The sequence below is a fragment of the Pleuronectes platessa genome, chromosome 2 (genome assembly GCF_947347685.1).
Source record: "Pleuronectes platessa chromosome 2, fPlePla1.1, whole genome shotgun sequence".
In the NCBI taxonomy this organism is placed as follows: Eukaryota; Metazoa; Chordata; class Actinopteri; order Pleuronectiformes; family Pleuronectidae; genus Pleuronectes; species Pleuronectes platessa.
Genome location: NC_070627.1, coordinates 11,558,811 through 11,574,533, shown reverse-complemented (window position 1 = coordinate 11,574,533; position 15,723 = coordinate 11,558,811). Strand labels below are relative to the sequence as shown.

Below are 15,723 nucleotides of genomic sequence, written 5' to 3'. Positions count from 1 at the left end.
ATATTTGATGGATGCAACATTAGTGTTCCGAGGAGCAAATTTTACAATGTGTGGCCGTGATTCAGATTTCTGCATGCAATCTGTAAAAAGCATGCGCTTGCTGCGTGCCGTCTATTCTTTAACAGTCCTCCAGCAAAGCACAGCAAAATGTCTCTTTCAATTTCTTGTCAATTTCATGATTGCCATTAAGGTCCAAATATCTGTATTGCAGGGGTTGAGAATGGCCTCAGACGGAGCTGCAGACACTACAATCAAATAACACAAACGGCACACAGAGCCTCTTTAACATCTTTTCTTAAAACTTCGGGCAAAGGCAGGTGGAGAAAAGGGATCATTCATAGAATAAGACAGAGTAGTGATCCTATTAATTTCAAGACAATAGGCTAAATTAATCTATTCCAGCTCTGCTTACCTGGGAAAACTATGCCTTCTACAGCGTCATGTACAATAGGTTTAATCCAGAAAGCTGTGGGCTTGCTATTTAAAGGATGGGTGATTAAGAAGCAAACCAGGTCTGACCTTTGATTGTTGGTGCTGACTAACGCTATGGGCATTTTGTTAGTTGAAGCATAAGGTCTGGCAAGGTCTTGGGATGATTTGTTCTGTTTTTTTGGGGAGGGGGGAGAGATAGTGTTTTGTTTTAGTCATAAATCCAACCTTTCAAAGCTGATTTTATGGCAAAGTGAACTTGAGCATGAGAATATATGATGATTAACCAATAATGTGCACCCCATTGCACACCGATCATTAAAACAACACTGTGACTTCATTGATAAAACTTGCATTAGTTGACGAGGCAAATTAGGAGTTCAGTCATCCATCGTCTAATAAAGGCCGCCAGGATAAAGCAAGGACACTGCTTTGTATACAGCTGCACGCAAATGCCACAGCTGTTTAGTTTAAAGTTGGTAGCATTAACTAATCAGCACACACACACACACACACACACACACACACACACACACACACACACACACACACACACACACACACACACACACACACACACACACACACACACACACACACACACACACACACACACACACACACACACACACACACACACACACACACACACACACACACCAAATGGTTTAACATCAAAGCGAAGAGGAGCATGCCCTCAGAGATGTCTTGCACACAGGACCAAAATATTTGACTGCAACACGGTCGGAGCCATCTCAGGGCAATACCCCACAAGGGTATAACCACCAGAGGCAGGAGGCAGCCCGGCGATCAAAGTCTGTAGCATTAAATTGACCTGAAACACGCGTTTGCACTTGTTGATTTTGCAGCCGCATGACAAACCTGCGCCCTGTCACACAGCGAGACTGCTCCTCCATGCGGGGATCGTCTCTTTCGTTTTTCTTTCTGGAGGAATTTATTAGCCGCCTGAGAAACAGACGACTGACAGACGAGAAAACACGCTGCAACAGCTGTGAGTCAAATACCACCCGGGCACGCAGGAAAGCCAAATGACACTGGGCTCTCTCTCTCACACACACACACACGCACGCACTTCATGCTGGACACACAGCGTCTCACCATAGCAAACAGCTAGCTAACCATAGCAGCCGGGGTAGGATATTGTATCCCTCCAACGCGAGGAAAACACACACCTAGTCCCGGCCCAGGAGAGAGCGCCCGCACCGCTCAGCTAAAGTTAGCAGGCTACTACAACTGGCTAGCTAGCTGTCAAAGTTCCCCTGTCAGTTGTCACCGGTTGCACGGCGGCGCTAGCAGGCTAACGCGAGAGCTGTCAACTTGCGGGGAGTTACAGCAACGCGCCCGGGGTGTACTCAACACTGACCGGGGGGACAACACGGACGGGCTCCCCCGGGTGGGAGGAAAAAGGGGGGAAGAGGGAAGAAAAAAACATGTGTCCCCGCACGCCCCGCCACACGGTGTGTCAGGGCCTGTTCGCCGGGCGCAGTCCCCCACACAACTTCAGCGCGGCTCACTTCCCCGTTAAAGTCGTCCATTTCGTGGGCCTCAGTTCAACTTCCATGCCCGTGTAGCTCACTTACTCTGGGTGAAAGCTGCCGTGGCGCTGGCTCCCTGTAATTCCTCACGGTAGTTTCAGAGTAGCTGCCCCCCTCTCTCCCCCTGTTTCTTCCGCCTCCTCGTCTTCGGCTAAGCGGGAGCTCCCCACGGGTGTCCTGCGCTTCTTGACGCTCCGGTCCTGTGCAGAGGAGTCGCTGCAGCTCGGCCGGTGTGCCCGCGGTGCCGTGGTGTCCCTGCTCGGCTTCTCTCCGCCTTCTCTCGTTCGCCTTTCTCTCGGCGGCGGTGCCAACATCCGGGACACTGGCCCCCTCTCTCTCTCTCTGTCTCTCGCTCTACCTCTCCCCCCCCTCCACTCCTCCCCGGTTTCATTCAAAGTGACCGGAACTACTTTCCCATTCGACGAGGCACAGGAAGGTTTTGGGTTTTGTTTCCCTCCGTCAGCCTCACCACCGCTGCTGCCACAGAAACTAGCGCGCGGTCAAACGAACAAATCCCGCAGTGGAGACAAAAGCGGCTCAATCCACGCATGAACTCCGCGGTGGATCCATCGATACATTATATTGACTTTAGAGGCTGTGCGGCGGGAAGTCAGTCAATGTGTCTTCTAACGTAACACATGGTCTTAATACATAAAGAACTGAAGAGACCTTTAATTAAGTCACAGAATACAAGGAGGATTGTTGTCCACGTGGGTATCACTGGTGGTTGAAGTATTTAGATAGATTGTAAAAGTACTAATACCACACTATAGACGTGCTAAAAGTCCTCTATTTAAGATTATGATGGAAATATATCAATTAAATTGCTTAAGAATATGCAGGAAATGTACTGTTTTAAGGTACTCAAACCAAATATAATACACCCAGGAGACAGTTATAAATACAGTAGTAGTATAGATGTTATGTATAATATAATTTTATATTGAATTATTATTTTTTAGTCTGTTTGTTTTTGGATGTCATTTTTCCCATTCCATTTTTGTATTGACATTTTTTATGAATGTGAATATGTACAAAAAATAGTGTGAGCAATAAATAATATAAGAAATCAAGGGTGAGGGATACTTATTATTTTGTATTTAATCGCTGAAAGACTTACTGATGCTGTTCATAGTTGCCCAGAGCCATAACAGGTACCCCATCCTTTTCAAAGGATGGGGTACCTGTCTAGGTTCTACCCCTCTGGCTGTCTAAATAATAATAATAATATTAATTGCAAAATGATAATAATAAGAGCAGAAGTATGTCTTGTTTAGGTATGGTTTTAATATTAGCTGTTTAAAGAATCCTTGACTTCATTCCTTCGGTCTTTTTCCTTGGCCTGAAAGACTTGTTTAACTATGGTGGGTTAAAGAACAGGATCGTCCTTTAAAATTCAACCATGTCTCACTCTCCTTTCTACAATGCAAACTGCACTTTAGCTAATAAACCATTGAATTCCCAGAAAAGGGAGGTTATGGCCTCAGAGTCCTACAACCTTGGCATTCAGTAGTTAGTGAAATATTTTAAACATTTTAGTGTGATATATGATATAGGAATAAAAATACTACAATGACTATAATGATGGTTTATCTGATTGTTTTATGAGTTCTTATGCCAAACTGTTGAAACGTGTTATTATTGAGGTCTTTAAATTACTTTATGGTTAAGGTCCTTTTTCCCAGAGTGGTTCTCAGTGGGCCTTGAGTAAAAATGTTCCATATAAAAAGCCCATACATGTCTTATATAATTTATAGTGATTTATTTGGCAACATGGAACTCTCACTTTTGCATTTCATGAATCTTTTCCATCATTTTTAAACACCCTGGCTGATTATTGAACTGACACACATGACCCCACTTGAACTGGTCCATTAAAACATGGACCAAGCCTCAGTTTATTTATTTAAGTGGGGCTGTCTTGAGATTCCGTTTTTGTAAAAGTGCAAATCAACAAAACATGTGGAAACTGATACTGCAACACAACCATGTATCACAGTTTTGTGTCGTGATTATCTATTCAACAGTGCAACAGCGCCTCTTGTGGGTTGATCATGAGTACTGCTAATGATACACAGTGACAGTATGGTAAAAAGAAAAAGGGATCAATCATTTTAAATCAGAGCATTTACAGTAATAATGACTGACCCCAGCCCTTTGTTCAGACTGAAACACACACACACACACACACACACACACACACATACACACACACACACACACACACACACACACACACACACACACACACACACGAACACACGAACCCAGAGATGTCAATACGGATTGACGAGTAAAGGGTTAAATGTCAGAAAGGCCTTTAACCTCTTAAACTTCGGGTGAAATCGGGTGAAATGGTTTGCATCGATCGAATCACAATAATCTTAGCTTTCCTAAGATGTGGCATCAGTACCTAGCTATACGAAGCAGTTTAGTAAATAAAAAGGTTTGACTCTTAACATTCCGACGGCCGTCAGACGTCCAAATCCTTACCTCACACCTCCATATTACAAGGTATAATTATTTTATTAACTGCAAAAATGTCATATCAAGTCAATAAGTCAAATAAAAAAAATAGGAATAGGCTAATAAAAGTCATTCAAATCAAGTCACCCCTTTACAATTTGCAATTATTGAAAATCATGAAAAATGGATGTTCAATCCTGAACCAAGAAGAAACTCAGCTTTACACTTTTTCCAGTTTTGAGTTTTCATTTAATGCTATTCTCAATTATAAAAAGCTATAGAGTCAGTGAGAGACACTGGCTCTCAGGTACTGATTGAGTGTAACAAATACAATGAACGAAGAAGGGAATTAATATCAGGATTAAAAGACGAAAATAAAAATATGACATTAAAAAATTTGTTAAGAAAGACATCAAGGTATATGCATCTTCTAATGAACTAATTAAGAGAAACAGGGCCAAAGACAATAAATAATAGATTAGTCTATTTTTGTTTGTTTCTAATCCACCACTCCACACTCCAGTCCAAAAGGTGGCGGTAATGCAGCTATAAACTGTTGGCTGACTGCTAATAAACACCAGAAGAAAGATAATCTGCAGAAGAAGAAGAAGACGCTGGTGTCAGGAAGTGCAGAAGTTGTTGAGAAGCTGCAGGAGAAGAAACTGAAGAGACAAAGTAAGATATATTTTATTATATTAAGTGTCACATTTTATTTTGTTCACTTTATTGTTACAGTGGCTCTTTTCTGTTTCCAGCAGCGATTGACGTCACATGATGCGGTTGCACAACAGTGACTTTGGGTTTATCTATAACTTTCTGTGACGTGACAGTTCCCAGCACAGTAAACTTTCACCCGTGTTGTTCATACACTCACTTTATGCTTCATAAACATTTGGAAGAAAGGAACATCAATGTACCTTTTCACATATATACACAACAATCACATTTTCAGAAGGATCACTTCCAAACATTTATTTTTGCAAATGTTAAACAAAAACAAAATCTGTAATCGCATCGTATTTGAAATGCCTCATATGCTATGCGTACCTTTGGTATCTGTATGCTACCCGTGGTTATATCAGCTGACAATATATCTTTTGTATATCCCTTATTTATATATTTCTATAGGTTATAAAACCTGACTGCCTCCACAGTGGACATTATACAACTGACAGGCATGCAGGCTAACCTGATGTTGATTTGCAGATTATATGAAGTGGAACTACTATGCTGCATCTATCTTCTCCTCTGATGATAGCCCCTCTCTCTCTCTCATCAGGTCATGGCTGAACCCAGGATATCTTCCATCGATGGGAAGTTAGCTGAAGAATTTGCCGTCCCCGCCCATGTTGAGGAGGTCAAAGCAAAGATGTCTGCCTTTGCGACCCAGCATGCGGCAGCAGGTCGCCGGGTGGTTCTCATCACGTCCGGGGGCACCAAAGTTCCCCTCGAGTCGCGCACTGTCCGCTTCCTCGATAACTTCAGCAGTGGCAGGCGAGGAGCCTGCTCAGCAGAGTACTTCATAGACTCCGGCTACGCTGTCGTCTTCCTGCACAGGCACCGCTCCCTCTACCCTTATAGTAGAATGTTCTCGACCATAAATGTGATGGATGCCTTGCAGCTCACAAGTGGGGATGAAGCATCTGGCTCCGCCGATGAAGTCCTAGTTAACCCACAGGTGCTTCCTAACATAGCCAAAGTGCTGAAGAAATACCATGAAGTGAAAGATGGTGGACTTCTCCTTCCTGTTGAGTTCAGCACTCTGTCCGAGTATCTGCACCTTCTCAAAGCAGCAGCACAGGCACTCAGCACTATAGGTACAGATTAATAACAATTCACAGGTTGAAGTCCTTACTGAACAAGTTATTCATAATTTGTTCTCCAATGTTTTTTCTGCACTTAGGACCGAAGGCCATGTTTTATTTGGCGGCAGCTGTGTCTGATTTCTATATCCCAGCATCTGAGATGCCTGAACACAAAATCCAGTCTTCCAATGGTCCTCTTCAAGTGAGTAGGATCTCTGCCGTACATTCAAGATTTCATTTTCTAATTTAGACCGAGATGGCTGTATGGTTCTAGGCATGGCAGTGTTGATTTTGTACATGAAATCTCATACGTTTGATCAGGTCCAGTTTTTGTTTATTCAGACTTGTTTATGACTAAATAACTGCAAAACAAACTAGAATGGTAATCATTAGAATGTTTAAAATTTAAAGGGTTCTTCCCTGAGCCATCACTCCTGTAGTCTGTGTGTTATGTTACTTGAAAAAAAAGATAAGAACAGGGGTGAAAACAGTCTTTGGTTGAGGTAATGATAGTCTAGTCCGCCTGAGCTGTAGTAAATGTTTGCATATTAACATGATAAACATACCAACTAAGCATGTAAGCATTTAACTCAAAGCACTGCTGTGTCTAAGTACAGCCTCACAGAACAGAAAGTTTGGCTTTGGACTCAGTCCTGTTATTAACAAGATATTTCTTTCTCCTTCAGCTTAGCTTGAACATGGTCCCTAAGATACTGTCGCCACTGGTGAAGGACTGGGCACCTCAGGCATTCGTCATATCTTTTAAACTGGAAACCGACGCAGCCATCCTGCTGGACAAGGCTCGTGGAGCTCTGAAAAACTACAGGCACCAGGCAGTGGTGGCCAACGTACTGGACTCTAGACGGGGTTACGTGGTGGTGGTGACCCCTAAAACTCAGGATGAGCTGATCCTCACAGAGGAGGACGTGAAGAATGAGGTGGAGATAGAAGAGATGATAGTGAGCAACCTGACATCAGCACATAACAGGTTCATAAATCAACAAGTGAGTTGACAGTCATCACCTGCACGTCTGAGTCAGTGATGCAGCTTTAAGATGTGTCTGTTCTCTTCCCGGATCCTGAGCTTAAATTCATTCTTCCGTCATTGTTGTTCATGTTTGTCATGTGGTTGCATAACCTCAGTGATAAGTATATCTGCAAACACCAGCTGCCCTTTTGCAATATGAGCCTCATGGTTATAACACTGTCTCTGTACTATATCAATAAACAACTTATTGACAGTTTATAAAATGTTTATTGAAACTGCACATTTTTATATACTTTCTACAACAGTGACTGACAGAATGATACAGAGATATTCTGTACTACAAGAGTCACCTGTAATTCACAATAACAATCCATTGACACTTTTTCAATCCCATGGCTACGCTTTGCAGCACATGTTCGATTCCCTCTTGGTTACTTAAGTTTGGTGCCCTTCTTGACACCAGCACGAATACCAGACATCTCTCCGCTGTACCTCGTCTCCTCCCGACGAACCTCACGGACCTGGCAAATATAAACAACAGAGTCAGCGTTGTTCTTGTCAGCGCGTTATGACAGATCACATATATTCTTGACTTATACTGATGAGCCGGAAGAGCGTAGGCTTTATGATGTACTTGATTAACAGTGTAATAAAAAACAGTTTCATCAATGTGCAGAATACAAACCTGTCCCTTTCTGCGGATTTTAGCCCGTCTGAACTTCTCTCTGTGCTTGACTCTGGGATTACGGTCAATCTTCTTCCTCTTGGGTGTGAGCCCCTTGTTCTTGGCCATCTGTGGTGTTGGTAGAGACACATAATTAGAATAAATGTCCATGTGACAAAGCTCAACGTGGAGTACATGAAGTGAAACAGCATGAAGGGCACCAGACATTGATATCTACTGAAAAAGTAAAAGATTTGAGGGATTATCTAAAATGTTCCTTTAATCTTCCAAGCCAAAAGGGAAGAAGATCCCAGCGAGTAATGAACATTCAAAGATGCATGAGCAGCGCTGAAGGAAATTAGTTTTAGTATCTTCCTCTGAGATACTTGTGGCTTTCAAGTGTATGCCAGACATGAGCTGCTGTTTGAGGTTGGAGAGTGCAAACTCAACTTTATATCCACTGTAATCGACTTTCGAGTACCACACAGCTGGATATGAGGTCACATACTACAGAGACACTCCAGCAGGGGGCGGCCTAAAGTCACTAAAAAACTCAGTGAATGTTTAACCTTCTTAGAGAAATGCCTCCCAAATAAAGAGCAACCCAACGCTAGTGTAAGACCATATAAAATCAATTCAGTACAATTAGTCCAGCATTAACATATATTCATCAGTAGTGTATGATGAATATTATAATTCCTTTAGGTAACTGGCTGAGAAAGGGCATAGTGTAATACTGATCTTTGAGTGTGTGAGTGGTTGGAGTTCAGTACCTGGTAAGTGATTCCTCTCTTAGCATCTGGATCCAGCGGTTCCATCTCCTGCTTATCCTCCACCAGCCTGCAGCAAATTGACCATTTATCAAACCATTCCCATTTGATTTGGTCCCAACCGCCATTTGCAACTCAAAGTCCTACTTACTCTTCATCTTCTGGGTTTTTGCTCTTTCTCTTCAATTTCAACCGCTCCTCCACCTCTTTGTAGAAACGCAAAGCTGCTTCATCGTCCAGGTCGGAGTCAGAGTCCTCCTCGACCTCAGCCATAGTTTCTCTGGAACCCTGCAGCCAATGAGTACTCATGAGAATACAATTTTATATTAAACATCAACAACAGAATCAAACAGTATGGAAAATTGGCTAAAATGAACCTCACCTTGTCCTTCTTACTGGAGACTCTGGTCTTCTTGCCCTCTGCTGGCCCTTTGTCCTCACCAGCTAGAAGCTTGTGAAACTGTGGTGCGAGCCGAGCATCCACTTCTCCCAGCTCATTGATGAGCTGCAGGGAAGATGTTGAAGAGTCAGACAGACAAAGGGTTCCATCCATGTGAACATGTTCTAGATCTTTCATGCTGTGTCCCATGATGCTGGTAGTGTTTTATCCCAGTCACCGTCATTATTTCCACTGTCAGAACTAAAGAGCATACGAGCAGTGTTCCTGCCCGCTACATATTAAGGGTGGACACACATTTGATAAAACTATGCGTCAGTGAGGGGACTTACATTTCTGTAGGTGAGCAGTCTCTCAATCACAGGGTGGTTATGAGCAGGGACTCGTTTTGCTTTCAGCACCAAGTAGAAACTGATGTTTGTGCAGTAACTGGTAGGAAACAAAGAACAGTCATTATTCAGTGGAAGAACAATTACATGACATTACAGTTTAAAAGTACAACTTACTTGAGATAAAGTTGCTGTTTTGTCTTGATGTAGTTAGCACCCTGTAAAAAACAGGACCAAAGTTATTTAGATTCATAATTATTACCTCCACCAAGGAGGTTATGTTTTCACCTGTGTTTGTTAAATTGCAAGACATTTTGTGAAGGGCTGGGGCGAGAACAAAATAATATCCTGTGTAATCTTGGATCCGGATCAGAAATCTTCAAAACTCAAAGTCTGGTGAAAAATTCACAAAAAGCTAGATGCTCTCACTTTTCCTGGTGGGATCTTTCCCTCCTTGACCATCTGCATGAGGGGCTGCAGCTCATCGGTGAGTTCAGTGAGCTGGACACAAAGAACAGACAGAAATGTTAGTCAATGGATCAATGATGTTGTTTCACATGTAAGTTGTTGATGCTTATACCTTTGCCTTGAAGTCCTGAATAAGTTCAAGCAGCTCTGGCGAGTCTTTCTTCAGAAGTTTCAATTTTTCCTTCTGAGACATCTGCTTCAGGTCCTTCACTATCTTCTCCTCTTTTTCAACGGTTTTCTTTTCATCCTTATCCTCGTCAGCAAATTCCTAAACACAAAACAACAAAGGTCAACAGAGAATCATCACAACAATGCAGATTTATAGGATAGATTTACAATAAAAAAAATACCTGAAAAAGGTTTAAATCATAATCCTCCTCGCTCAGATTTGCAGCCAGTCGGTTTTGGATATTTTTAGCCTCTTCTTCTTCCTCTTGTTCATCAGCTTCCAAAGCTTCATTTGATTTTCCTTCTGTAATAAGTCAATGTAAATGTTGCATCAGCCAACATGATCAATTCAGGGGATACAATTATCACAAAATCCCTCAATAATACAGCCGTGGATTAAAGATGCTCACTGGTGATCGTATAATCTGAGTTGTAGAAGATCTTCTTCTTTTTGCCCCATGCCATTTCATTTGGAAGGTCTGAAAAAAGCAAACAACATAATTATAGTTAAACAGGCTTGTATCACCAAATACACCAAACTCTTGACATATAAACAGAGAACTTTGTGTTTACCATCATCTTTTCTCGCCTCTAAATCACTGTCCATGTCTGTCCCCTCTTCCTCTTCTTCCTCCTCCTCCTCTGACTCAGAATCATCCAGGGCCATCACCTCCTCCTGTAAAATTCAAATGAGCTTGAAATTGCTCCCTGGGCTAAGCAAACTCACTGAGGATGAATCCAAACAAGAGCAAAAACTGAAAAAGTTCATCACCTCGTCGTCTATTTCCTCTGAATCACTCCCCATCTGAGTCCCAAGGGCGAGAAGTTTCTATGGCAAAGAGAGAAAAATATGAGTGAGGTTAAAACCGCACCATACACAGTAGTTGAGCAGGTAATATCTTATCAGTTGAACTTACTGCGATCTTCTCATCGTGAAACTCATCGATTTTGTCCTTTGTGTACTGAGACGATTTCTGAGAGTAAGAGAGGAGACAAGGTCAAAGTTTGATGGTTGAAAATAACAACCACAGCCCTAAAGCAGAATTAATGTGGTGACAGTATGTTGATAGTTAATAAGTCTATAATGTATAATATAACAATGTGGCATCAGATATTGTCAGATACTGTGGAACCGAAACATGGCTTAAGTGTTACAAATCTTTGAATGTTGTATTATCTCACAGAGCTTCATGTCCATGTTACTACTGTTGTTATTATAACACTTTAACAGACAAGAAATGTGGACAAAAAAAAAACACAGGGAGTACGAGCACAAATTAAGCAATTACCCTTCTTGACCAAGACGACTAACACTACTCAACAGGAAAGGAAAATAACTACATGTGCAGTCGATACACATTGACGTGTTTTTAATGATGTAGCCACAACAATAAAGGGTTTTAATCATTTGTCCAGTTAGACCTGGGCCTTGAAATCTGGTAAATGATCTTGTCTTGTGGATATTTATTTAAAAATATTGGCTCCTGACTCAGTCACACATTTAATACCACTAAAGAGGTTGTAATTTTGCAACTGTACATGTATTTGTTGGCCCGTTTGATTGATTTTAAGTAAGATTACACACAAAAATACTGAAATGATTTCCATGAAACTTAGTGAAAGGATGTGGGAGGGGTCAGCAAGCAACCCATTCAATCCGTGTGCCAATCCAGATCCCGAGAGAGATGCAAAATTAATTTTTTTCAAATAACTTTATCATTGCGGGAAAAGACATTTAAAAAATAGAAAGTTTTCTAAGGGAGTGGATTTTGATGTTAAAATAATGGTCAATCAGGTGTTTTGGACATTTGGTGCAGCTTGATTGACTTCCAGGTGACTGTTGTGGCTTGGCGGAGGTTGTCACTGTATAGTTTAATACCATACTGATGAAACGGCCTTAATCATAGTCATTATTATCATTTACCCAATGCAGGAGTTTATTCAAACTTAATTCACTTTTTTGACATAACTTCAGTGCAGTAAAATCAGCTTTGATTAACAACTAAAAGTGAGTGGATGAATTGGTTTTCCATTGTCCATCACTACATTCTGGTCAGGAACTGAGGCACTGGCACACTGGATTGATTTCCTAACATTTTATTAAAAAACACAACTTCTAAAGACCTTTAACCTGTAGATACTCTGCTGAGTCGTCTCACCTTATCAGGGACAGGCATGTTCTTGTAGGCTTCAGGATCATCTTCACCGAATCGCTCAGTCTTTTTGATTTTCGGCGGCTTTATAATCCTGAGCAGTGAAGGACCAGAGACACAGGAGTTAACAACTGAGAGTATGCATCATCACACTGGAGACTTATACCCTCCACTTCTCCTCTGGTGGATGCAGGACTGTTTAGCCCAGATCCAGGACCCGTCACACTGAAAACCACAGCCCTGCACTGTCTCGTCAGTTCCTGGATCAAGACTATGAAGTTATTTAGACCTCAAACAGCAACAACTTCTACAACTCTTAGATTTATCACCGCGATTAACATCCAGATTAAACTATACTAACGTGAGGAAGCTAATTTATACCAAACCCACCTTTTAGCTCGAACCATTGTAGAAATCACACGTGTTCACCGCACGCGGATAAACTAAAACAGGACGTGAAAACCAAAAGTCCGGAGGTTAGAGTAAAATAAAAAGTGTAAATATCCAGCTGCTTTCAGATAAATATGTTTCCACACTGGTCACCATGTGCTTCCGTGATCTCTTCTTCTGCACTGTCAATCTGAGTCTACAAAGGAGGGTGAAAGATGCACAGCGCCGCCCCAGGCAGGGGAGTGTATGTACACTATTAGGGGTAAGTTTAATGTTTGGTTTACCGCAAAAACAAAACAATTCAAAATTCCCAGTTATAATAAGTTCTGAGTCAAATCCACTGTGATGCAATGTGCTCACAGTGACATTCAGACTGACAGGATCCAAACCTTAGACTGTTTGTAAAGACCGAAGACATTTTGACTTCTTCCCTGAGTCTAAATGGTCGGAGGAAGTCGAGCCGCGTCGTCCATCTTTTCATTCAGTCTATGAACTAAACACAAAGTACTGAGGATGTTGAGGGTTCAAATAGTTCATGCTTTTTCATCATTAACAAAAGTCAGGGATCATTATTTAAAACCATTACAATGCACTATGTGTGTGTGTGTGTGTGTGTGTGTGTGTGTTTGTACTTGTATCTTTGCGAGGACCATTTTGGCCAGTGAGATTCACAATCCAATATAAATCCAAATTACTATGAAAAAAACAAACAGTGAAGAGACCTCAACAGGACCAGATCTATACAAGTGCCTCTTTTTATTCACAATAACAAACCCTATGTTTAGGGTTTCATATTGTGTTTTATTTACATTGTATATATTGCCCTTGAAGGATATTAAAGATTTTCTTTTATGGACAACTTTAGTTATTCACAAGCTGCACAATCCAAGCTAGAGCAGCAGAGGAACCCAGCAGCCAGCAGGGGGCAGCCTCAGGACATCACAGCAGACTGTTATTGTTGTAAGGAATCCGAAGACAAGGTTGAAAAGTACTGGGTTATTCTCCAACTATAGGTTTTTAAAGTATGTTAAACCATCCAGTATCTAAAAGCCAAAAATATAAAAAGTAACTTTTAAGTAAGGCTGTCAAATATATTTAGTAAAGTAGAAAATATTTTCTCTAAAGTGTTTACCAAAAGCAGCATTAAATGACATGGACACACGCACACGATAATTTGTCCATCCTCTTAGAGTGCTTAGTTCCCTCATGGTAGTCATCAGGCGGTGTGGCCTAGTCGGTAGAGAGACTGTACTCCAACAAAAAGGATTTGGTTCGAATCCCACTCTTTCCCCGCAATATAATGGTATCTTAGAATTGGCAGGATTTCCCCTATTAATTGCAAAATATCTTACACTATGTAAATTTCAATTAATTAAATATCAAAACAGGAAAAAATTAAATTAAAAAAAAATGTGCGCAATGGGCTTCTGCGCAGGATGTGCGATACCAGTTTTTTGTTTTTTTATTTAATTTAATTTAATTTATGTAACCCTAACCCTAACCCTTTAATTTAAATGGTGAACTATGAACGTGAACTATTCATGTTTACTTGTAAGAACTGAACTTTGAACTAGTTCATGAGAGGTGTGAACTTGCACAACACTGATCAGCGCAGGTGAGAGCTGTTAGCTGATTGGTCCTCACAATGCCTAGGTACACTGAGTGGAACTAATGCAGTCCCATACAAAATGCCATATTTTAAGTATTGTACATTTCATGAAGGTAGGATATGCTTTAGGGCTGTTTGTGTTGGATTGCATTAGTTTTACCTTGATGTACCTAATAAACTGCTTCCTTATGTAAAACGTAACACTTTATGTCGATTGTATAATACATTGTGTATTGTCAGGGATTTGTTCTGCAGTAGAAAAACAAATGACTTGAGATAAATTGTGGATAAAATTCACATATTTTTCTTTCGGAGAGGTGATGAATGTCTGATCTGTGTCGGCACCGGGTTGGGATTTGCAATTTGGTTTTATAGTTTTTAATAAGCATTCTATTAAACAAACTCTTTGTCAACTTGAAAAACAAATGGCTTCTGAGGCTTTTTTTATATTGCTTTTTTCAAAATGTCAGTTTTTACTATGTATGACTGAGAAAGGCTTTTTCTTCTTTATCATTCTTGTGAATGCTGAGTGAATACTATAGAAGGGACACTAAATTTAGATTTAAAAATGGACAAATAATTACATTAGCACAAAAACTAATGCAAGAACCATAACTATTTACATTATACTTATCAACCATTTGCTCACTTCAACATATTATTCATTGGTTTGAATTAATATCTAACTTAAAGTTGAAAAAAAGAGGACAAATTTAGGTGAAAAGTAGTTGTTTATTCCATAAAAAAAAGAGAGTTTGAGAGATTTGTTTGTAGCACCTGTTGGATTTTTCACAAATGTGTGTCAACTTTTTTGGACAAAAGTAAATAAAGAAGAATAACGTTTATGGTTGTATTCCAGGGGTGTCCAAACTTTTCATCCCGAGGGCCACATACAGAAAAAAATTTGAAGGTCTGGGCCACTCACGCCGCCACGCCCCCCTGCCCTGGAGCGGACTGTTGACAGTGCACCTCAATCACGTTCTTAGGGCGGGGGGGCATGGCGGCGTTCTGGGGGTACAGCTGGCAGGTCAGGGGTGAGTTGGGTGCCACCTAGTGTCAAAACTGAGAAGTAAAATACAGTGGGCCATAGTCCATTACATTATAATTCATTTAGCTGACGCTTTTATCCAAAGCGATTTACAATCAGTGCATTCAAGGGTAGGGGAGAGCGGGGTAATGTGAGACACCCCCTGTATCTAGGCAACAGAACACATTTGTGGTCATGTGATCATTATGTTTCCAAGCCACTCCCATTCCACCCTTGCCATGAAGGAGAAGTTGGTGCTGTGGTTAGAATGTTTTTTCACAAAGTAAATTTTCTTGCTTTGAACTTAATCAACTGTTGTGTACAAAAATGCTATCTGAAGATTAGCCTGAATTGCTAAGAGATGTTGTTTTTCCTAAAATTATGGCTGTGGGGTAAAGTGAGACAAATGCTCTGGGGTAAAGTGAGACATGTAGCACAAGTTAAGTTTAGTCTTAAACATATTTTAGTGTAATATTACATTACATATGTTTTATTTTTAATGCC

At 40.9% G+C, this 15,723-nt stretch overlaps 3 protein-coding genes across 3 annotated transcripts in view; 1 reads left to right on the top strand and 2 right to left on the bottom strand.

The window, feature by feature from the left end:
• The window catches only part of foxj3 (forkhead box J3), a 75,511-nt gene extending 73,259 nt beyond the window's left edge, over window positions 1–2,252 (bottom strand). Inside the window, exon 1 of the mRNA XM_053432450.1 lies at window positions 2,031–2,252. The gene's annotated coding sequence lies outside the window, so the exon portion shown is untranslated. The remainder of the gene's footprint in view (window positions 1–2,030) is intronic.
• Window positions 1,323–7,511, top strand: ppcs (phosphopantothenoylcysteine synthetase). Its single transcript, XM_053432475.1, has 5 exons — window positions 1,323–1,441; window positions 4,975–5,126; window positions 5,731–6,268; window positions 6,355–6,458; window positions 6,943–7,511. The coding sequence occupies exons 3-5, from the start codon at window positions 5,734–5,736 to the stop codon at window positions 7,267–7,269; spliced, it is 966 nt and encodes a 321-aa protein (XP_053288450.1). The 5' UTR covers window positions 1,323–1,441; window positions 4,975–5,126; window positions 5,731–5,733; the 3' UTR covers window positions 7,270–7,511.
• On the bottom strand, window positions 7,489–12,772 carry utp3 (UTP3 small subunit processome component). The gene is made up of 16 exons (XM_053432462.1): window positions 12,584–12,772; window positions 12,200–12,287; window positions 10,958–11,014; window positions 10,813–10,869; window positions 10,614–10,716; window positions 10,451–10,519; window positions 10,223–10,344; window positions 9,985–10,140; window positions 9,834–9,905; window positions 9,582–9,622; window positions 9,408–9,504; window positions 9,061–9,183; window positions 8,830–8,966; window positions 8,682–8,748; window positions 7,930–8,037; window positions 7,489–7,765 (listed from the first exon to the last, which is right to left on the bottom strand). The coding sequence occupies exons 1-16, from the start codon at window positions 12,598–12,600 to the stop codon at window positions 7,676–7,678; spliced, it is 1,404 nt and encodes a 467-aa protein (XP_053288437.1). The 5' UTR covers window positions 12,601–12,772; the 3' UTR covers window positions 7,489–7,675.
• Between the last annotated feature and the right edge of the window lie 2,951 nt (window positions 12,773–15,723).